The sequence below is a fragment of the Sinocyclocheilus rhinocerous genome, unplaced genomic scaffold (assembly GCF_001515625.1).
Source record: "Sinocyclocheilus rhinocerous isolate Xijiao unplaced genomic scaffold, SAMN03320098_v1.1 scaffold819, whole genome shotgun sequence".
Taxonomy (NCBI): Eukaryota; Metazoa; Chordata; class Actinopteri; order Cypriniformes; family Cyprinidae; genus Sinocyclocheilus; species Sinocyclocheilus rhinocerous.
Genome location: NW_015665814.1, coordinates 289435 through 314039, shown reverse-complemented (window position 1 = coordinate 314039; position 24605 = coordinate 289435). Strand labels below are relative to the sequence as shown.

Sequence of the window (24605 nt, the reverse complement as noted above, 5' to 3'; positions counted from 1 at the left end):
TCATACCACTGCACTTCATACACTGAAGTATTTTATGTATTAAAAATTCAACCTCTTCCTACTCCACACTGATCAAATCCTAGTGTTACTATTTTTAATGAATGACCCAGGGTGAGTTACCCTGTGTTTAATACATATGCTTAGTGGTTTGTTCTAGTCACTAAATCTTGAGTAATAGTTATAGCAATGCTTGAAGCGTAAAAGTACATTTAAATGAGCATTAAAGTTAAATAATCAATGAAAGTGCTGTTTCTTCTTTAATTGGTTGTAAACAGCAGTAGGCAGCAGTTAGCTTTTTTCAGATGTCACATTATCTGATGATAGCTCTGCAGAACCAAGCAAACCCATCTGTCATGAACAACTCCAGTTCTGACACAGCAGAGACCATCTAATACAGGAGCATTTTGCTGCAAACCATATACTGACATCTGACCTGTCCACACATGATCTTACTGACCTGAAGCTGAACTGAAAGCCTCACAGAAACATCAAACTGTCTGGAAAGTTAGTCTGCTGCATCCTCCACAAGAATCCACCAGCAAGATGAGGAATTGTGTTGTGCAATTTACGTTCAGCACTAATTTCTTGGGCGTGTTTGCACTGTTGCTTCATTTGCATATTTCCTTTAATGAACCAGGAGCTAAAACAACTCCAACAGTGTGTGAAAATAATGCTAACAGCAGGCACAATCCATCCTGTAGAGTTAAACGAAAAATAAAAGAAAAGACTACCAACTTTCATTTCTTCTACATCCCAGAGGCCACAAATCATCACTACAGGAGGAGAATGTAAGAACCGGTAGGAAATCTTGAGCCTACATCACAAAGTGCTTGAGTAGTTTAAAATAAGTGCTTTTCATTCGGTTCTGCTGGGAGCCTCCAAAGCCTCATGTTGCATGGCCCAAGACTGCCAAATGAAGCAGAACACCAGGGCCTCCGCAGTACAAGCGGACCGCTTGGGTCCCGGGAGCCTTGGCGCATTTTGCGCGTGCTGACCACTGACGCATTGAGCGCACTTACCACAAGAGACCCCACTACTATTTTCAGACATCTGTGCCTCCCAAATCAGCTTTTCCTCAATTTCTTCTTCTAATGCCCATGACTTAACATACAGTAGGATGAGGGGTGTTTGCAGGCAAAGACATCGTGTTTGAACACCAGAATGGAAAGCATCCCTGAGCTTTACAAGATTAGATGCCAGATGGCAAATCATGGCCAAAGCTGATGCTATATCTCTGCCTTGCTAGCTGTCCAATAAGATCCATGTGGGTAAAATTCTCAACTCAAGAAGGTGGAAGTGTTGGAAGACTCTAGTCCAGCCCAAAACATCAAGGGGAGCCGAGGTGCTCAGTAGCTAGTACATTAGATATCAATAAACACTGTATACTGTGCTTTGCTTTCTAAAAATGTCTGCAAAATCATCCGTTTTTATTATATTAACAAGTATACACTGTGTCATTGCTGCAGATCAGTCTGTTATTGCAGTTTTATCAGTCAGATTAATCCATCCCTAAAAGTCAAGAAGCAAACTGTGGTTGGTTGAGTTACATGTCAGTTATGACTTCCTGTCTAACTGGGCAGTCATCGGCCTGAATAAGCTACAAAATACTAGAAGAAGGTCGAGTTTGAGTCAAGGCAGAGTGCAAAAGAGGGTCAAGACAGAGTCAAAACCAAGACCAGAAAAAGGTTGAGTACAAGTCAAGACGGACCAGAGAAGAAACGAGTCAAGACAGAGACCAGAAGAGGGTCCAGCCCAAGTCAACGTAGTTCTCTAACTTTTCAAGACTGGTCAGAATGTCAGATTGGCCTAATTTAAATCTGAAAAGTAAGACTAAATACCCCTTGTTTATCTGCTAGTTGGTCAAACTAATTTTTAAGACTAGTTATTAAAACATAGTGGCTATTTTTATGCAACTGGCCTCAGAAGAGGGTCAAGTCTGAGTCAAAACCGAGACCAGAAGAGGGAGGAGTCCAAGTCAAGACCGAGAACAGCGGAAGGTTGAGTACTAATCGAGACCAAGACCAGAAGAGGGTCAAGACTAAGTCATGAGACCACAAGTGTCTCTAGTCCAAGTCAAGACCGAAAAAGGTTCAAATCAGAGTCTAGATTGAGGTCCCGTCCACACGGAGACGCGTTTAGCTGCCTAACATTGACACAGATTAATAAATGTATTGTTCCTTGTTCGTTTGTATACTGCGCGCAAGGTTTATGCGCATAGTCCAAGTCTTCTTCTCGGTTTTTTAGTGTATCTCTGTGGCAGAATTACAGCACCACATACTGGTCTGGCATGTATACTACATCATTTTGTGCCGGTTTCTTGTGGACGCAGATATTTCTTGAGACGAGGGAATAAAAGAGATCGGATAGGGAAAGCTCTGGCTTCGTGTGGACGTAGCCTGAGACTAGAAGAGGGTCTAGTCCAAGTCAAGACAGAGACCAGAAAAGGGCTGCATCTGGTCTTGAGAACTAGAACACTGCTAAAGCAGTTAAAAATATATTTATTAAATTATAGTCTTTAATCACTCACACATATGCACAAATGCATGCTTTCATTTGAAATCAATTAATTTTTCTACAGTATGTTAGCTTACAGCAATGACAACATGGACAGATACAAGGAAAATATCTGAAATTAAATTTGACAGCTCAGGCCTGTAATTAAAATGACTTGTTTTTTTAGGCCTAACCTTGTGTTAATCTTCACTTTCAGGCAGCTATTTAAAGATAGAGAGCAGTAACTGGTTTTCACTTTTTATGGCCAGTGTTGTAGTTTGATTAATATTTCCCAATTAACAGTTTCGTATATTTATGTAAATATCGCCTGTGAAGAGTAAATTTCTATTTGTAGCGTTTGGATGCAATCAAGATGTTCGATCAGGTTTTAGGCATTGTAAACGTTCCCTCCTCCCTTGTTATAACTAAATTACAGATGCATGTCTAACGTCCACCTCTGGTTTCAAAGAGCGTTACTTAACACCTCTGTTATCTTCACCGACGCTAGCAAGGACAGTCGTCGGCTTTTTTTTTTTTAAGCTGTATTAGACAGTCTAGAATATGTAATGCATGTGCTCCCATGGGTAACACCAAGGTTTAACAAATAAATCAAATGAACCAGCATGACAACACTGTATTAAAGAGTCAGTCTGTGTGTCTAACATGTGCATTTTTTTCTACAATCTGAAGTGTTTGATCTCAACAATAGGATGCTATGTTAAAGATTGGGAACACTGTGTTTTAGTGACGTCAGCAGCAGCAATCAGAGATATTTTAGTAGCTTAATTCATCTGGAATTTTCCCATCTCCAACAGTGACCCAGTGCAACAGTAATTGTTTGTACCAGGCCAGAAAATCCATCAAATTCATCAGCAAGAGCACAAATTTTTACTTGCGCTAAGATGAACAAGTTGTTTCCAAAAGCTGTAAAATGTTACTTTTTTTGTTTGTTAAAAAACTGTTATTTTCTCTATTCCAATATTTCCCATTTATTCAACGGTTCAAGTTTAGAATCACTATGAAACTGTCTGAGTGGGTGGCATGAAACTGATTAAAATCAGAGATTGATAACAAATGACTATTTCAAATAAATTCTGTTCTTCAAAAAAATCCTCGTGATGCACAGTTGTCCTCAACTGTGCTAATATTAAGCACCACAGTACCAAATTACCATATTTTAATGATTCCTTAAGGATGAGATGATACACTGTTTTCTTAAGAGACGGCTGCTACAAATGATGCTTCGCCATCACAGGGAAAGACTGGATTATAAAAAGAGTATTTTAAACAGTAATCATCTTTTTTTATTATTATTAATTAAGCAGTATATTTCAGTAAAAAGAAGATATCAATATCCTTCAAAAATATAAAAATGTCTTAAAGGTCACATATTTTACACCTTTCTGGAGCAGAAACTTATATGGTAGTTACATAGCACCTAGACCTCAGTTACCGTGAAATAAAGTCAGGAAATTTCAGTTTTGACAATATGGGACCTTTAATGAGTCTTGAGACGTTCACACAGAATGTGTTTTAGTATTCCACTGCTTTTGCATTGTTTTCGATGTATATTTCAATTCAGACGTGACTGAAAGCAGTGACATCTGAGTGCTTTAAGTTTTCCATTCATTCCCAAAGATGTGTTCAGTTTGACCCATTCAGGAAGATTTACGGACCATTAGAAAACAAGATCATGGCAGCCATTACTCCACCGAAAGCCAATCACAGCAGAGTGTAGGCGTCGCTTCCTCTAAAGTCATTTCAGTTACAGGACCTCAGTGAGAACGCAATGAGCATATGGGAGGAAAATGAGATGCTGCCTCTCTCTGAAACTTTATCTGCTGTTGAAAAATGACTGCTTTACACGCTATTTGATCTTTTATTTTTTATATTTGTTTTTTGTAGTGTCAATTATTTTCTCATTTGAATATTTCTGAGGCACCGCTGCTTCCTCGGAGAAAACACCCCTACTCAGAAGGCAGCATAATTATGTCGCTTAACTTTCAGAACAGGCTTTGTGTCACATGATTGCGAAGCCTTAAAGTGCCGTCTAGGGAAGCAGCTCACTAAGTTTCAGAAAAGAGTCACAGAGACAGTCAAATCTGCATATAAATGCCAGTTCTGTCAAGGTAACCTGGTACATTACAAGACCATCGAGAAGATGTGTGAGAACAAATGCCATATCAAATGCAATATCCCTAAAGAAAAAGCAAAGCGAGATGCAACTATCATTTTGGAAACACTGATTCATGAGGAAGCAGTGGTGAGGCAGTGCCTGCCAAGCCCAACAGGACAGACCTTCAACAGGCCAGAAAACAGCAGGGGGCTTCATGGCACCTACAGGACGTCTTGGCCAAGGAAAGAGGAAAGTGACAATCCTTTGTTTTCATACCATATGCCACACAGGTCCAAGAACGCAAGCTCTTCACATTACAGGAACTGTTCTCTTCAAAAGCTATATTGATCAGTGACAATAAAGTGACAGTAAAGACATTTATAATATTACTAAAGATTTCAAAAACTGCTGTTCTTTTGAACTTTCTATTCATCAAATAATCCTAAGAAATGTATCAAGAGTCAGATAAAAAATACAGTATATATATATATATTAGGGGTGCAACGGTTACACGTATTTGTACCGAATATTTTCCGTACGGGTCTTTCGGTTAGGTACGCATGTGTACTGAACAAATCGTTCCATTTTTTCCATTTAATTCAGACAATAAATGCCGTTTTGGCGCTCTTTGATGTGGCGAGACAGATCGCTGTATAAACTCCTCAGTTCTAAATAGTGATCGACCGTTTTTTTTTAAGTGTTGAAAATTTGCTTTCTTTCATGTTAAATTTAATCTTCTTATTACAACAATAAAAAAAAAAACATTTTATTTAAAGCATCAGCAGCAACACTAATATTAACAATAAGCAAAATAAATGTAGAAGGTCTAATGTTTTCAAATGGAGAAAATAAATAAATGAAATGAGTCATATCAACTTCATTTTAAACTACAGTTTTAGTAGGTTACAAGCTGTTTAATAGGCTAAAGAGTGAAGAATAATTAACTGGATAATGTTAATTCACTGAATAATATTCTCTGGAATATTGAAATATAACAAACAAAACATCGTATTTTATTGCATTTCTCAACTGGTATGTTATAACAGAATTACTAATGTTTTTGTCGTTTTCACTCAGACGCGCTGCAATGGTGATCCTGCGCGCAATTCTCAAAACATCCACAAGATTTATCGGCGTTTATCGGTGAATCCGATATTACAAAACCGATATCAGATTATTGTAAAATGCTTAAATATCGGGAAAATATCGGTAAATCGATATATCGGTCGATCTCTAGTTCTAAAGGCAGCGCGGAGTGAGAGTGAGCGTGATCATCCCTTCCTCTTTATTACTAGTTTTACACGAAATAAACATGAATGAACATCTCATGCTTCATGTAATCGCTCAAGTAGTGTTTCAAAGACGTCATTAAAACCGCTTGTAAACAAAATGTCACATAGCATTTCATTTACCTCAGGCTAGTCATCAGTGTCTACAGTGTCGTTATTTGCTAGAGAAATTAAGTCTAATGAAGAGCATTTTGCAAAATATTAGACTATACTTCATATTTTAATTTACCTGTTAGTGATATCTTAATTATTTAATGTATGTTTAAATAAATATTTTATGAAACAAGTTGACTCTGTAAATGATCATATTTCAACAACAAATAGAAATTGTATAATTTAGAAGTTAATTCAAAAAAACAATTTACATGTTTGCATAGCCTACAATTTTTTTAATTTGAGTGTTGATTATTATAGCTAAAAATAAATAGTAATTGAATTAAATTTTGGGCTCTGTTGTTAAATGTAATGTAGTAATGTAAAAGGGCTCACTATAGTTTAGAGACCATAAGCTGAGGTAGATTTTTATCCCTAAGAAAATCGTAATTATAATTGAATATATTTAAAGAAAGAGCAATTTGTTCAGTAAACCATTGTTTAATTTATAAAAAAAGCAATTTATGTAACTTTTTTTCCCTCCTGCTGTAACGAAACCATGCCGAACAGTTACGTCAAAACCGAGGTACGTACCAAACCGTCATATTTGTGTACCGTTACACCCCTAATAAATATATATTTATACATTTTTTTAAATTCTGTTGCGTAAGAGGAGTAAGAGAAGAGCATGTGGAGGGACACGGGTCACTTCTAGTTTACAAATCGATAACAATCTTGTTCTCAGAACAAGGACGGGCCGCATTACTAATGCTGAGAGCAGCTAAACACAGCAAACTCAAGGATCTCCCACATGCTGTTTGTCGATGAGAACTCCAGCTGTGCTCCACAAAACAGCACTTTAGGAAACATATCTGCATTAGTCTCTAATATACTCATATTTGAAATAAAAATGTAATAAATACAGCTGATGACACATGCAAAGTGCATATGCGAGTGCTATAACTGAGTCTTTCGACACATCATTGGACAAGCTCAATTAATGTGCCGTCTATATTTACACACTGCTTGCTTATGGCATCAATCTTAAAAATGACGGATCAGAGCTGCATTTTGGAAAAATTTTCCTTTCAGTATGGTAACCAAGCAAGACAAATCCAAGCGTCCTGTCTCAAATGCAGACTGTGCATCATGTGATTGCCTGGATTTATTTGATGGATACTGCACTTCGAGAAGCAGAAACTGATGCAAGAAAACTCAAAGATTTACTCATTCCTCCCAAATCTAAGATGGATGTGAATTATGACTTAAAAAATGAGCTCAACAACATAATTGATTAGCATCCAGTCAACGTGAAATCAAAGCTGACCCTATTTTGTCCTAATACACATTGCTTATTGTGAATGATTCAAAATCCAACTTAATATAAAGCTTTTTTTAATGTATTGTAAAAAAGTGTGATACAAAACGAATTTAACTGATTTCTATTTTGGATGATGCCATCAAGCAGCTTGTTGATATATCTCCTTGCACAAGGAAATATGTTCAATTATAGAGGTAAAATGGGACCTATATGACTTCCTTTCTTCTGTGCACAAACAAAAATGTATGCAGGGACTTATATAGACAAACTTTAGAAAAGACAAAATATGCACCTGATTCATGTGCTATATTCCACATATTCTAAAGAAAAACAATTATTAATTAGAGGAAGATCATTAATAAATCCAAGCCTGCTGTGTCTAAAGGTGCCTTTTTTCTGTAACATTTGTGAATTAAATCTGAGAGCTGCAATGAAGGGGAAGATGAGTCGGAGAGGCAGTAAAATAGTCATATGAGCTACTTTTATTATATTTTTATGGTTCTTTCTGGAGCTGACAGTATCTGACACTAAACCTTTCCTTCTGTGATTCACAAAAGATAGTCGTAGAGATCTGGAGATATGATATGATGGATAATAAAAGATGGCATGATTTTAAACGTTGGCTGAAACACCTCGTGGTAATTTAGCATGTGCTAATGCCAAAAGCAATTCTTAGTTAAATAAAGCGCAAACAGGAGTGTGTTTTTGTTATTGTTACTGAAAGGCACTCACGTTAAATTTAATGATGTCATAGATGAGGTATCGCGGGACGGGCTGCCCATTCACTTTGTCGATAATCATTTCCTGCAAAACAAGAAGACGACGATAAGAAATGCAGATATATTGCCCATAAATCAAGCCTGTGAACACCAACATGATGTAACAATGTAATAACAAAAATCTAAATAAGATATTTAGTGTTAAAGCTCAAGCACAGACACAAATTAAAGAATAGTAGTGTTAATTTAATGGAGTCCAAATGTCTGAGATCAATGAAATCGGTAATGTTTTTTCATTTAAACCTGTATATTAAACGATATAGGATTTTCAAAAATTTTAAACAAAGAAAAGTTTTGACTAAGCCTGCAGAGAGTAATCGTAATAATCAATGAATCAACATTGATCTGTGAGCTGTACTCAGGCAATGCTGATCCGTGACCTTTACACTGGTCAAAAGCACATTTTATAAATCCAGTGGGAACATGGATCGCTCTTATGTTTAATGATGAAAGTGATAACCTTGTTTCTGTGGTGCTTTCAGTCACACAGCAGAGCAGCTAAAGGTGTCAAAGGTGTTATATTTGGGCATCCATCCACTGTACCAGCGTTAATTTGTTTTTCGTTCAGTCCATCGAATATTCGTTTTGTTCTCGAGGTGTTTTGAAATCACTGTTAGGACTTGAGTAAGCACCCATGATGCATCGAAGAGACATCGTTTCTATTCAAATCAATTCGACAAAATCATGGACCTTCAACATTTTCAGTCATTTCAAGTTTAAATTGAGGGGTTTGGCATATATACTACCAAACTACTCTCAGGGCGGCCTGCACAAATAAAGACTGATCTTAAACATAGATTAAGTCACGATTTATCGAATAATTAAAACAATCAGGTTCACATTAAAAAATACCACTCATTTTACGATAAATCTAAATTAACTTTAAATTAATTGAACTTAAATGAACTTGAATCCTTTTGTTTTCAGTTAGGGATTAACTTCAAGCTGGCTGCTGTGGAGGTTTAAAGGACATAACTGCACAATTAAAAGTGGCAGACAGGGCAGGCCTCTGAGATCTATTCTATTTATAATAAATAAATATGCACATAAATTATTAAAAGGATGGATTAGGGGTCTCATGGTGGTGACATGGGCAGGCGGTACATTAGAGGACAGATTTAGCATGCATGGGAGGAAGAGACAGCGGATCATTACTGCACTATGGGAACATGCAGGACAGCAGTCAAAGGGACACGACACAGCTGATCCGTGAACCTCGCCACATCCTCATCATATTATATGTGCTCTTTCAACTTTTATCCCACTATTTGCTTCTATTAATTGATACCAGTATTTTTCATGTCTTGTGAATTACAGTTAGGTCCATATATATATTTGGCAGCACAAGTGTTTTTAACATTGATAATAATCAGAAATGTTTCTTGAGCAGCAAATCAGCATATTAGAATGATTTCTGAAGATCATGTGACACTGAAGGCTGGAGTAATGATGCTGAAAATTCAGCTGCGCATCACAGGAATAAATTATATTTTAATAGATAGTCACACAGAAAACAGTTATTTTAAATTGTAATAATATTTCACCATATTACTGTTTTTACTATATTTTCTATCAAATAAATGCAGCCCCGGTGAGCAGAAGATACCAACCTCAAACTTTTTAAACGGCAGTATACATGAATATGATTGCTTAACCCAATTATAGACACTCATTAATGAAATGAAATAGTAACATTTCTACTGTTTACTGCAATAGTGATTCCATCATGGCATCATTTCAATCACAATCACAATGGTTTAATAATTTAAACCATTTTTAAAATTAGGTGGTGCAACACAACTTAACTCAAAGTAAAACCTGGACCAAAAATGCTTAATTAAACCTTGTTTAATTAATAAACTTGCTATTTCTGCATTTCAACCCATGATGTTGTGAGTGAGCTGATAAATGCTCTGAGAGCAAGATCATATTTATCATTTAAAGAAAGCTACATTAGCTCACAACACCGCCTTATTTTTGACCATCTCATGAAAACCAATCCTGTGAGCGTCCATTAAGTGTAGGAATAGAGCGCTTCCTCTCTGTTTAACCTGATTAACAGGCTTTCAAACCATGCAATAACTCACCCCATCCAGAAGCGTGTTGGAAAGGTGGATGCGAAGATCCTTCCGGAAAGGAAACTCCAGGTTGGCTATGTGAAAGACCGAATTGTCTCTGTCAATCATATAGACTTCGTCTTTTCCATCTATCAACATCATGTACCTGTAAAAACACAAGAGACACAGTGAGGTGATTGAGTTTAATTTACCCCTACCCCAAATATATGTATATATATATGTGTTCCTGTTTTTGGCTGTCCTTGTTAAAGGTTGTATAACCGCTAATTTGGAACGTTGGCAAAAATTGTTTGCATGGTACTTTCTGCGTGACTTCGTATTACTAATTTTGTTAAAAACTGTGCAAGATTTACTGTACAAGTCAAACTTTGGATTGATGATTACGCAAAAGGGTTGGCATAGAGAGCATATTATGGACCCCTTGAGGATCCTAACAAAGACCACCAAAACAAAATAAGAAACATTTGGACATCTTCATCCTGTTCAAAAGTTTTCTGCAAGGGGTTCCCAAACTTTTGCATGCCACTCTACAAACAGGACACCAAGCAAAAGGAGGCCCTGAGAAAGCAGGCAGCTGAAAGAGAAAGGAATATAAGCTGCATCGGGATGTAAAATAACTTTAGATCCATCCAGAGCAAACTGAATGCATGACGGATGTACCGATAGATCGTGAACATCACTAGTGAAGCGTGAAGGGGTTTGTAGATCCAAAGTTTCCATAGGCTCAAACGGAGGCTTGCACATGTACAATGACAGCACTATTTACAGGTTCAGTAACATTAACAAACTTTCATGGGCAAAAGAGTCCATTGTCTGTTGTCCATAGTGATGTATGAAGCACAGCTCACACAGAAGTCACATTCAAACCAAGCAGATTTCTGTTAATGCGTCAAATTTGTACGTCCAAACACAAAATCTTTCGAACTCAAGCTAAAGTCCTCATTGCATGGATTCCTATCGAAATCACTCAATTTAGAAAATTTACTTAAAGGGTTAGTTCACCCAAAAATGAAAATTAGCCTGTGTTTTACTCACCCTCCAGCCATCCTAGGTGTATACGACTTTCTTCTTTCAGACGAATCTTGTCGGAGTTATATAAAAAATTGTCCTGGCTCTTCTAAGCTTTATCATTGCCGTGGGCGGCTGTTTCTGCTCAACAGTCCAAAACACGTTAAATAAAGTGCGCACATCCATAATAAAATGTGCTTCACACGGCTCCGGGACATGAATAAAGGCCTCCAGTAGCGATTCCATGCGTTTTTGTAAGAAAAATATACGCATTTCAAACGTAATAAACACTTTTCTGCCCACATGCCGTTCCAGTGGATAACGTAGGACGCGCCTCTGAGATATGCTAGTCTCACGAGTTTGTTTAAGGAAGCAAAGTTTCCTTACTTTAGCAAAGGAAAACCAGTCTCCTCTTGGCTTATATTGAAATCCTCCGACATTTTTCTTTACAAATACTCAGATTGTACTTCTAATTCGTGACCGGCGTTTTGTTTTGTTCTCTTTCAGCGCTCATCACTTATCACGCAATGCCAACGTGCTACGTCATCCGCCGGAACCGCTTCAGCGTATGACAGATGGCGGAAGTGATAGAAAAGTGTTTATTACGTTTGAAATATGGATATTTTTCTTACAAAAACGCATGGATTCGCTACAGGAGGCCTTTATTCATGCCCCGGAGCCGTGTGAAGCACATTTTATTATGGATGCGTGTGCTTTATTTAACGTGTTTTGGACTGTTGAACAGAAACACCCGCCCACGGCAATGATAAAGCTTAGAAGAGCCAGGACAATTTTTAATATAACTCCGATTGGACTCGTCTGAAATAAGAAAGTAATATACACCTAGGATGGCTGGAGGGTGAGTAAATAACAGGCTAATTTTCATTTTTGGGTGAACTAACCCTTTAACACTGTTAAATGTGACCGCACCTTTAAGAAAACGAATGCCAAGTAGGCTGGCTTCAAGCGATGCCCTGTTGAAATCCTCACGTCAGGCTGGAACAGCTACCAAATATACCTGTAGCCGGAGTCTTGTTTCTTAAAATGTTTATGACTAAAATTGAAGATTTATACATTTGAATTGCATTAAAAAAAAATTCAACAATTTGGATTACACAATTTTACCATAAACTAATAAACTTAATGTGATTCATATTTGTCAGTCATGCATAAATGAGATGGATAAGAAACGGCAAAAATTTGTACACTTAAAAAAATCATAGCATAATTTATTATTAACTATTTGCATCTATTTACATTTATTTAAATCATATTTCCAAAATGCATGCATTTAAATTCTTCAGAATCAGCATATATCTGTTAACTGTGAAGAAAATTACATGTATTCAGTTAAAAGTATGCACATGGTTAAAGCATAGCTAGCTGTGCAATAAGATAGTTGAAATGTATGAGGTTGGAACAAACTACATTTATTGATGATTGATATATAAACCTGGTTGTAGTGTATTTACAACAGCAAATCGAGTTGTCTCAAACGCTGTCATTAGGCGCGTTTCCATTACAGATTTTAGCAAAACTTTGGCGATATTTTATAAATGTCGATAAAAAAGTGTTGCGAAATGACGGCGTTTCCATTAACCCATGTTATGCGACTAAAATGTAACCTTTTGCCTCTTGCGATAAGTCATGTAAATTGTCTAAGCATTAATGGTAGGGAAAGCCCCTTATACTGGAGAGCGGCCATGTATGAAGTGTTTCTTGGAGGTTACGTTGAAGAATGATCATATGACTTTTTACATACGCCATGTGACCTGTAAATGCGAAAAAGCCGTTTCCATTGCAGTTTTGCGAATTATTCCTTTTTCGCATTGCCTGAAAAACCATCTCATGCGAACGTAAAAACTTTTTTGCGATATATGGGCTTTTTTGCGAAATTGACGCGTTTCCATTAGGCGTATTTTCAATTTTCAATTTCAATTTGTGCAATTTGAAGGATAATGGAAACGCGCCTAGTGTCTGCCCACATGCCAAAATGAAAAGCGTAGGAAAAAATCCTCTAAAATCTCTGCTTTTGGAGATATTCAGAAATATTTCACATTTATTTAATAATAAAATATTTAAAAACGGGTGTAAGACACAACAACTCCAACTAAACATTACAATGCACATTTCAAAATCATAAAATCGTTAAAAACTTTCAACTTCAACTTTTTTCAACTTTAAAAGAATGTTTTCTACGGAAAAGCTATAGACCTAATTAGACGTTTTCACTTTAACTGTGACAAATGAAAATCGATGACTTTCTGTGTCATTGGCATCAAAGTGCAATGTGTTTTCACGCGCCAAATGCAAATATGCGCAAATGCGATTTGAGAGCTACAGCCGAGGGAAAGATTTTCAGTGAATAACAACTTCAAATATTTCTGTTCCTTACACAATGCCAGCACATGGTTTCACTGGATTCAAATGTTAATGAACTACTAATATGTTATAGAAGTGAGGAATAATGAACATCAGGCCAGTTTTTAATTGCAAAATAAACTCCTACAGGTTGATCAAGACCCCAGAGTGAAGCGAAGGGGGTTATTTTGTGATAAAAACAAGTAAATGCACATTAAGCTGCTTAATACACAGCTACTTGGCAATTAAGTGAATAACTGGATATTGATTTGAGTTTATTTAGTTTTTTAGCTCACTAAACGCAAAGCTTCTGCAAAGGAAACAGTTCCTAGCAAGCAGCTTTGAGGCAAGACACTACGACTTTTGCCTCAATAAACTTCTAATTTGCTGCGTTAGCAAGGTAGTTGTTAAGTTTAGGGTATTGGGTAGGATTAGGGATGTAGAACATGCTCATGCAGAATATGTGCTTTATAAATACTAATAAACAGCCAATATGTTAATAATAGGCATGCTAATAAGCATCTAGTTAATAGTGAGAACTGGTCCCTTTACCACAATTAGTGGTCGACCGATATATCGCCAAGGCCGATATATCGGCCGATATTTGGCATTTTTCAAATATCGGCATTGGCCGATAAGTTTTTCTGTTTGGCCGATGCGTTCGAGGCGGGACTTTTATTTTGACGGCGCTGAGAACGGCAGCGCCTGGGCACACAGTGCTCACATTCTCCCTCTTGTTCGCTGTCGTCGTTAACAGTTCTGTCTAATACGTATTACGGATAGAAGTCTGTCTAATAATCCGACAGAACTGTTAAACAAAGGAATTAAAAAGTACACAAAAAGTATTATAATGATTGCTTTTATATTATTAGTAATAGAAAGGCAAACATTACAATACTTGCTCGTTTGCCGTCAGCATTCAGCAAATACGCATTTACATAATTTAAACAAATCTTTGAATGGCTAATGAAAATGTAATTTCACAAACCTTGCAAACTTAGTCGAATCCAGCTGTGAGATTTTGTGAAGTGTGCATGTGACCTGCATGTTTGCGTATTCTCTGTGTGACTTTCAGTCGTGCAAATTGAATGCTTTAAACATTAAATACGTGATTTCAAACTATGCTGATTTATGCATTTGCCCATGTCATATTCATGTCATTTTCACTGTGTGCTGTATGTAAAATGACTGTTACCCTGGCTTTATTGGAAAAAATATGATTCCCAATGCACACAAACTTCCCAGAATACTGAGTGCTCTGTTGGTTACAGTTTACTTCCTTTTTAATTATATTTTTATTAAATATTTATTTATTTGTGGAAAATACTTTGTCATCTAAAGTATGAGTATGTTTATTATACAAATGTATTTTTTAATCCAGTTTCAAATGATTTCAAATTTCTTAAATATTAATTAAAATTAATACAATTATATCGACTTTATATCGGCCACCCTGCTTTCCAAGATATCGGCATCGGCAGTCAAAAAACCAATATCGGTCGACCACTAACCACAATTCACCACATATTGAAAACTGGTGTGATATCAGAGCCCCAAAAAACCAACAATTGTCCAACAAAAAAGAAACACATCATAAGTCCTCGTCGTTTCTTTAAGCTCCTTTAATTCGCTGCCGTTTGGTCATTATTATAGAGCGCTCTGCTAAACGTCCGCCGAGCAAACACATCACACAGTGATTCTCTGTAAGCCCCGAGTGGCCAAAGCACAGGATAATGGGCTTGTTAGAACAGATCTCCAGGTAAAGAGATCAGCCACGTCTTTTAACGTCTCCTCTGTCAGAGAGCCCTGGCTGTTCTGCTCAACTCTCAACTGAATTTGGATCACTATGACACACCAAACCTGCTCATTCGCTTCTGCCAAGCCATAGGACATGCTGCAAGGTGCCAGTTGTGGTGCTTCTGAGCAGATATGTCTTATGGATGAGTGTTTAATGATGTTCATGGAGACGTTTGAGAGAGACGGTTCACATCATTACAGCAGACAAGCTCATGCAGAGCTGCCATAAAATGACCTGGACCATCATTAAATGAGCACTAGACTCCGACGTTATAGAAATAGCACAAGAAAATTACACTGAAGGTCATTTGTGACCCTGGAGCACAAAACCAGTCATAAGGGTCAATTTTTTGAAATTGAGATTTATACATCATCTGAAAGCTAATAATTAATAAATAAGATCATCAAAAGAAATTTTTTTTAAAAGAAAACAGCTGATATTATGTAGGCATTAATGTTATCAGTGTTAACTAAAATCTTTTTAATTAAAAGATAAAAAAAAGGGAGCCAAAAAGAACAAAAAATAAATAAATAAAATGGTCAGATTTAATTCATCTCGTCTAAATCTGACTTCTGGCTTTCAGTGCAGAAAAGTGTCTGAATAACACACACAATCTTTTTAGCAACATCATATGACCCCTTTAAAATAATAATAAAGTGAATAATAATAAAAGTTGGTCACTCCAAACCAGAAGTTTCATCAAGTTCAACAAGGCTGCATTTATTTAATCAAAAATACAGTAAAAACAAATATATATTGTGAAATAATGTTTACAATTTAAAATACCTGTTTTCTAATTTAATTGATTTTTAAAATGCTATTTATTCCTGTGATGCAAAGCCTTCAGAAATCATTCTAATATGCTCATTTGATGCTCAAGAAACATTTCTGATTATTATCAGTGTTGAAAACTGCCAAATATTTTTTGTGGAAACTGTGATACATTTTTTTCAGGATGAATCGAAAGTTCCAAAGAACAACATTTATTTGAAATAAGAACCTTTTGTAACATTATAAAGTTCTTTAATGTCACATTTGATTAATTTAGTGCATCCTTGTTGAAAAATAAAAAATAAAATTCTCTTGAAAAAAAACGAGAAAAAAAAAAACTGACACTTTGAATATGTAATTACCGTAACTAAAAACATCCCCTCCAAATGAAAGCATTAGTTAATCCAAGCTGCAAAAACTACTTAAACTTTAAATTATACTTAACAACACAACCATGATCTCATTAACATATGACCTCTCACATTTACATATCATCTATTCAGTAATCAGCAAATTCATGCACTTCATTTGCATATTGCAAAAATAGCCTGCTTAATTAGAAGAGTTAGAGAGGAGGTGGTCAAAAATAGCCACAAAACTATAAGGAAAATCGTAAAAACTACATTTTTCTTTAAAAAAATTTTTAAATAGTTATAATAATTTTAATATCCCTTTTTAAGCTATCTTTCTTTGTTTTTCTAGTGAGATGCCACAGTGGTTTTGGAACACAACAGCATGTGCAGCTCTCCTAGCTTGAAGCGTTTGTGTTGCTGTATTAGCGTAGCGTGTGAACAGCACAGTGCTTCAGTCGCTGGACTCACCGCGTGCCGTCTGCTTTCCAGCTGACTTTATAAACGTTCTTCTCCAACAGACGAATGTTCCTGCGGTCCATCGATACGGGCTGAGCACCAGGAAACCCCGATCTGACAGACAGGCACAGAAAAATAAACACATGGGATTATGGGACACATTGCTGGGTCGTCTTAACTGATCTCCACTCATCAATGAAAGTAATCACGGCTGTGCTTTCCATTAATAGGGTACAGAAATGTTTTCCATTACTTATTAGGCACAAATAGCATGTTCTTCATTATATCATAGATATTCACCATATCTGTTTTCTAAAGCATGTTATTGATTGACTGCTCATCCATGCATGTGCTTCTTTTATTTTTTTATTTGACCTCTGGTAACACTTTAGAATAGGGAACACTTATTCACTATTAACTACGACTTTTCCCTCAGTAAATTCCTAATTTGCTGCTTATTAATAGTTAGTAATGTAGTTGTTAAGTTTAGGTATTGAGTAGGATTAGGGATGTAGAATAAGGCATTAATATGTGCTTAATTACTACTAATAAATGGCTAATATTCTAGTAATATGCATGCTAATAAGCAACTAGTTAAGAGACGCTAAAAATAAAGTGTTACCTGACCTCTGAATTTTTTTTTTTTAAGATGTATTTTTGCCATTTTGCCTTTATTAAGACAGGATAGTGTAGAGTAGACAGTAAGTGAAGTGGGGTGGGATCGGGAAAGGTCCTTGAAGCGGGATTTGAACTCGGGACGTTATATGTCAGCGCACTTCCCCCTAGGCTATCAGCGCCGAAAACTTCTGAATATTTCATCTAAAAATATCACTCTGTCTTCAAGTGAAATGACAGATTTCTCTCGGATCACATATGCTGGACTTCTCCAATCACTGGTCACTTAAACCCTCCCCATTCTTGCCTCCAATTAACTAACAATGTCCCCATCCTATTTAATGCCGATTACTTTTTTATAGAATTAGTTTGACGTTTGTACGTCAGAATTAGTGATGCGCGGATGAGCTAAAACGTCATCCGAATCCGCAGCTTCAAATAAATTATCCACCCGCCAACCGCCCGCTCCTATATTTTTCTCTGATTTAGATAACCGCACCCGATCGTCACATTCAGGATTCGTATGGTCATGAAAAACCTGGAAAAGTCATTGAACAGCAATTCCCAGGCCTAGAAAGTTTTGTAAAAAATAAATAAATTCAAAAAGTTTTTGAAAAGTCATGAAAATCTATTTCACAATTCTCTCAAACAAACAAACAAACACTCCTCACATCTGCACACTCAGAAGGAAAGGACGCTGATACGCGGGACACTAAGCAGAACAGTCCAGGTTATATCGAGCTGACACACTGTCAGAGATGAGCTGTGCTGCATTAAACCAGGCTTTTTCCTTCAAGACTATGAGAGAATGAGCCGAAATGAGTTTCTCTCACCAGTTTTAGCCGTTCTTTCTTCTTCTTGCCCTGACTGGAGTGAGAGGAGCTGGGCTCGGAGCCCTGAGCGATGGCAGTCCCATCATCGTCCACATCTTCATCCTCCTCCTCGTCATCGAAGCACCATTCGGGGAGAGCAGGGGCGGGCGGCGCGTCCTCCACGTCCCCGTAGCGGCGGAAGAGCTCCTTCAGATAGTCGGCTTTATAGATGCCCGGGGGTCGAGCCTGAGCGAACGCTGCCACAGCGGCCTCGATACTGACACCACAAAACACACAACACACACTCATGCTGTCAGAAAGAGCTATCTCCAACCCTGAGTGCTGCTTCAAAATACATGCATATTAAAATGATTCAAATGCTGATTGATGTGTAGCTAATTTCTTAAATAAACCAATTAAAAGAAAGAAATGAAAACTATTTTCTTGTTTTAATGTTTGATATTTAATATATTTTAAATGTATGCGTTTGTCTTATTTTATTTTCTTAACTAAATTAAATATTTCTGTAATTCACGTGTACTTACATTAGTTATGCTACCATTCAGAAGTTTGGGGTCAGTACTTTTTTTTTAAGAAATTAATACTTTTATTCAGCAAGGATGCATTAAATTGATCAAGTGACAATTTATAAATGTTACAAAAGATTTCCAGTTTTGTTTTAGAATCCTAAAAAATGTATCACGGTTTTCACAAAAATATTGACAACCTTGATAATCAGAAATGTTTCTTGAGCAGCAAATCAGCATATTAGACTGATTTCTGAAGATCATGTGACACTGAACTGACTGCAGTAATGATGCTGAAAATACAGCTGCACATCACAGCAATAAACTACATTTTACAACACATTAAAATAAAAAAGTTTTAGGTTATTCAAGAGGTTACAATAAATTGTAATAATATTTCTCAATATTACTGTTTATACTGTATTTTTGATGAAATAAATTCTTATGCTTAAATTGGTGAGCATAAAGATAACTTGGTTGTCTTTAATTCTATTTAAAAAAATACAAAATTCCTTTATATTTTTGTATGAAAAAAAGTCAAGATAAAATTAATGAAATTTTAAAGAAATGCACTTTTATGCAGCAATAAATATCAATGAGCTCTGAAATTCATTGAAGAAAAATAGTAAGATGCCAAACAAAAGAGAGAGAGAGAATTGTGCTCAAATCTCAACTGGATTTTAGACATCTAATTTTTTTTTAATTAGTGCAGAATCACCAACTTATAATAAAGCTCAAAGTCTACTGAATAAACATTATTAATGCATCAGTGATTATGAGATAAGAGAGCTAAACCGGCTGCCAGATATCATGTTTATATTCATGGCATCACTACAAAAGCAAACTGGAGGAATCTGCTTCTGTCTTATAAAATATGACATAAAATGTGACCCTGGACCACAAAACCAGCCATAAGGGTCAATTTTTTGAAATTGAGATGTATGCATCATCTGAAAGCTGAATAAATAAGCTTCCATTGATGTATGGTTTGTTAGGATAGGACAATATTTGGCTGAGATACAACTATTTGAAAATCTGGAATCTGAGGGTGCAAAAAAATCTAAATATTGAGAAAATCATCTGTAAAGTTGTCCAAATGAAGTTCTTAGCAATGCATATTACTAATCAAAAATGAAGTTTTGATATATTTACGGTAGGAAATTTACAAAATATCTTCATGGAACATGATCTTTAGTTAATATCCTAATGATTTTTGGCATAAAAGAAAAATTGATAATTTTGACCCATACAATGGTATTGTTGGATATTGCTACAAATATACCCCAGCAACTTAACACTGCTTTTGTGCTCCAGGGTCACATATGTCCTTGCTAAGCCACCCTAAAAATGACAGACGAATTTCTTTAAGCTACAGCAGTATGTCTTCACTAACTTGGGTAAAAACAACCGCATGGCATCAAAATAAAAACTAAAGAATAGTGAAAGATTTACAATTACACAATTAAAATTTCTCCTCAGTACTTTTCCTTTTCTAACATGCTTGGCTGAACGTAATGAAGTATCGATTAGCCAACGCAGGTGTGGAGGAGACAGGATTTACAAACTCCAGAGGAACTCCATGTGAAGTGCTCTTACACAGATCAACTGCTTTGGCTTCAGGACCAAAATATAGATACAGTGGCCACCCAAAACCACTGTCCTAAAACTCAAACACTGCTAATATTCCCATGCACTACATTAATATGCCATGAAGCTGAATAGCAGAAAGCCAACCTGTATTTAGCCTAATGCATTCTAAATCATGTTTTCTTTGCATGGTTTTGTTCATGATGTTTGAGATTTATTTTTTTACATTGCAGTTAGGCTAGTTGTTTTTCAATTTAGCATATTTTCAGTGCTGTCCACAACCCTATCAAAACAGAGCTGTGATGAGATGCACTCAAAACCAATCAAATCCATTTCATTTCTTCCGAACACTTTTCAGCTTCACACAGACGCATTAAAAGCTCCAGTGAGAAAGTCAGAACAGACAGCAGGAACGACAAACATAGTCCGGTCACAAGAAATCAGTATTCATGTGCCAAGCCTTCTTTCCAAACCCTGCCTACAGAGCAAACACTGTGTAACCCAGTTAATATTCACGAGCCGAGCCAAGCCGAGCCGTGGCAGCATTTGTGAACTCACACCCACGTACCGAACCCAGTCTGTGCTACGGATGGAAGGATCTTTTTCAGTTTTGATATTAACTTTTCATTGACCTCTCTAGCTAAAAATTAGAAGAAAAAAGTCCAATTTGGATTTGGATCAGTTGAATATGTTGTTACAGTATTGGCTAGCACTGCTTTATATTCTGCTTTGCTGATTTTCTCCATGTCCCTACAATCACGAACACTGACCGTAGGTGATAGACGTAAAGCCTTCACTTCTAAGCATGTTTTTTTAATGCGCTCTAATTGAAATTTCAGCAGATGGCTCCGAGGAAGACCTACTACTGTTCCAAGCCTTTCCATTTATAGATTACAACGTGAAGACTGCTGGAGTCTCAGAGACTTAGAAACGACTTTTAACTTCTTCCAAAGTGAAAGACGTCAGCAGCGTTTTTCTGATCTCTTCTGAAACAAGAAGACAATGTTTTTGCTGTAAGAGTGACTCTGATTATCATATTTCTTTCTTTATTTATGGGCAAAGATCACCGGGACAACAACACAATATGTGATGTTTTACGTACTTGTATTTTTATTTAGTGCATTATCGTGTTGCCACAGAGAATGATGGGTAAATTAATCACATTTAAGCTGACTAGAAGAGTAGTACATTTTCATATCTTCCACTCTGATTCTTCATCTGACAAGCCTCCCGCTCAGAAAAGCTGAACTTTAATTAAATTCAGAGTTTCCTATTGTAATTACGACATTGCGGTGATTCAGCATCTGTGGGGTCTTCTGAGCTAAAACTTCACATACACACTCTAGGGACTTATTTTGCATCTTATAAAAAGGGGCATAATAGGTCCCCTATAAAAGGTGATGAACATTTCAATAATCTAAAGAACTTTTTTGGTTACACTTTATTTCGATAGTGTTACCACTTTTTTTCCCACTGTAAAGAACCTTTTGTCCAATGGAAAGGTTTCATGAATGTTAAAAAAACTTTGGTATTATAACAGAGCTGAAAATACAGCCTACTCTGTCTCTTGTGTCACAGACAGGTGCTTTCAGTGCAGACTGCTTCATTGATCGGATTCTTTGGGCTTTGTTTTTTCACTGTGCAATGCATTATAATCAGTGCAGACGTGTTGGTTGTTTATGGTTGACTGGCGATATCACAACTTGCTGCATTAAAATAATTCCGCTGATGAGCGGTTTCTGATGTGAGCAGCAACCACTTCCAATGGCTCATCTGATTCAGAGTCAGAACAATCTGTTTTATAATATTACTTTTATTGTTTTGACAGATTTAGTTGCATAACGTGGAACTGTTATTGCATTGATGTCAGATGCATTCATTTGTAATGAATAATATTCGATTTGTGTCCATCAGTCCAAACAAAAACAGAAAATCCACTGAGATGATGCCACTTTCATTTGTAACGTATGTAATTTACTGGACTTTCAACAAAACTGGCATTACTATATGCTTATATAACACATTTACAATTTAGGGTTGAATTTCCAGGAAAAATAACCATATGATGTATATGTACACTACTGTTCAAATGTTTTTTTTTTTATTGTTATTATTAATTTTCAAATGTTTTTGAAAGAAGTCTCTTCTGCTCACCGGGGCTGCATTTATTTGATTAAAATACAGCAAAAATTGTAACATTGTGAAATATTATTACTATTCAAAACAGCTGTTTTCTATGTGGATATCTGTTAAAGTGTAATTTATTTCTGTGATGCGCAGCTGAATTTTCAGCATCATTTCTCCAGTCTTCAGTGTCACATGATCTTCAGAAATCATTCTAATATGCTGATTTGCTGCTCAAGAAACATCTCTGATTATTATCAGTGTTGAAAACAGTTGTGCTGCCCAATATTTTTGTAGAAACCATCATACATTGTCCAAATGTCATTTATTTGAAATAGAAATCTTTTGTAACATTAAAAACATATTTATTGTCACTTTTGATCAATTTAATGCATGCTTGCCAAATAACTGAAAAATTGAATGGCGGTGTATGAATTATAATTACTTATAATATCATTACTTCATGTTGAAACTTACATCTACTTTTTACGTAGTGGCAGGTTATTTTGCTCATCTTCCCTTAAATTTAGTTGCTTAAACACAAGGAAATTATATTTTTATGAAATTTGTGAGCAGTCTAAATTAAATGTGATGAGATAAAAGACAGTTTTAAAAAATAACAATGGAAAGAAAGCACCTTTCAATCATGTAGTCTTCGCAGGCTGCACAGAAAAAGACTCATGGACTTGGTTTTTAATAAAGTTAATGGTATGAATTAGCCAGGTTTTTTTAACAAGTGCTATTTTAAGCAATGAATTCAAAGAGGGCCATCTTCATCTTGAAATTATCATCTGCCACCAGTCGAATGAGATATTTTAAGCAATAAATAGTGTGTGCAAAGAGGGCCATTTTTGGTTTACTTGACTTGGCATTCTCCATCTACTGCGGCTGGTGGGCAAACAAAAGTAGATGTTGTGCCCGTATGTGTGCTGATTGGGTGAGTGCTCATGTGTGCTAACTAACCTCCAGTCCATTTTCTCCACCAGGTAGGCACACATTAAAAAGCCGGTGCGGTTGAAGCCATGCGTGCAGTGAACGCCTGCGGGAGACAGAACACAACAGTGACTTCAACACAACTGAATCACACATTATTCACACAGCCCACCCACCCGCCAAACCAATCACTCTGGACACATGAACGATTTTCATCCTTCACTGAAATCTATATCATCATTTTTGGTTATTTATGCGGTCTGAGACCGCTGGCCTTTGAACTGATGACAGAAGCAAGCCCTTCATTTGTGGACTCACTGATACATGTATTAAATATGCAGCGCTGAGTGCTGAACTCTGGTCGAGCCAGCCGCAGCTTGCAAATAGCTGTGTGAACTTATTAAGATAATTACAGTCATCAGCAGGAAGTGCGGAGAGACGTGCTTCCCAAGCGTTTCTTTCACAGAGCTGGCCTTTTGTTTCGAGTTTGCCGCTTTTGCAACAGGGTAATAATCAAAGAGTGATGAAAAACAGCGAGATGCAAAGGCCGAAGTCGTCCATATAACACATACATAGTAGTAGAGCCGCAATATACTTTAACTGACGATAAACATGATGAAAAATAAAAATGAAAGCAACTCTATGCAGTTTTGTGTATTTTTGTGAGCCTCCTACAGTTAAGGAGTTCCTAAAGTTGAGTGGATTTCACTTTCGTAAATATACGTATCAGTGGATCAACCCGAAATATATCTAGTGGTCGAACGATACTGATTTCCTAATGGTCAATGCCAACATGTTATTGCATTTAAAAACTTGAGCAGTGGAATTTAAAAAAAATTGCAACGTATTTTAACTTGATCGGAGGCTTGCCGCGATAGACGGTGTTGACGGTGATACGGTGTTCCGCGTCACCGACCCCCACCGTCATTTAGATTTTTTATAGTAATAAAAATCATTTAGTTCAGTAAAAGAACAGACACTACAATTAAAAACTGAACGCGGCTGCTCAATGTAGCGTGCCGAACGACAGTCGCATCACACAGAACAGATTTCATTTCTCCAGTGAGTCGAGCTGACTGACAAGAAGAGTG

At 36.5% G+C, this 24605-nt stretch overlaps 1 protein-coding gene across 1 annotated transcript in view; it reads right to left on the bottom strand.

The window, feature by feature from the left end:
- Positions 1-24605, bottom strand: part of LOC107731501 (mRNA-capping enzyme-like) — a 108442-nt gene that overhangs the window by 64871 nt on the left and 18966 nt on the right. The window contains exons 5-10 of the mRNA XM_016542602.1: positions 23545-23620; positions 18365-18620; positions 18203-18243; positions 16929-17030; positions 10179-10314; positions 8045-8116 (exon numbers count right to left, since the gene is read on the bottom strand). Of these exons, the coding sequence (XP_016398088.1) occupies positions 8045-8116; positions 10179-10314; positions 16929-17030; positions 18203-18243; positions 18365-18620; positions 23545-23620 (683 nt within the window). The remainder of the gene's footprint in view (positions 1-8044; positions 8117-10178; positions 10315-16928; positions 17031-18202; positions 18244-18364; positions 18621-23544; positions 23621-24605) is intronic.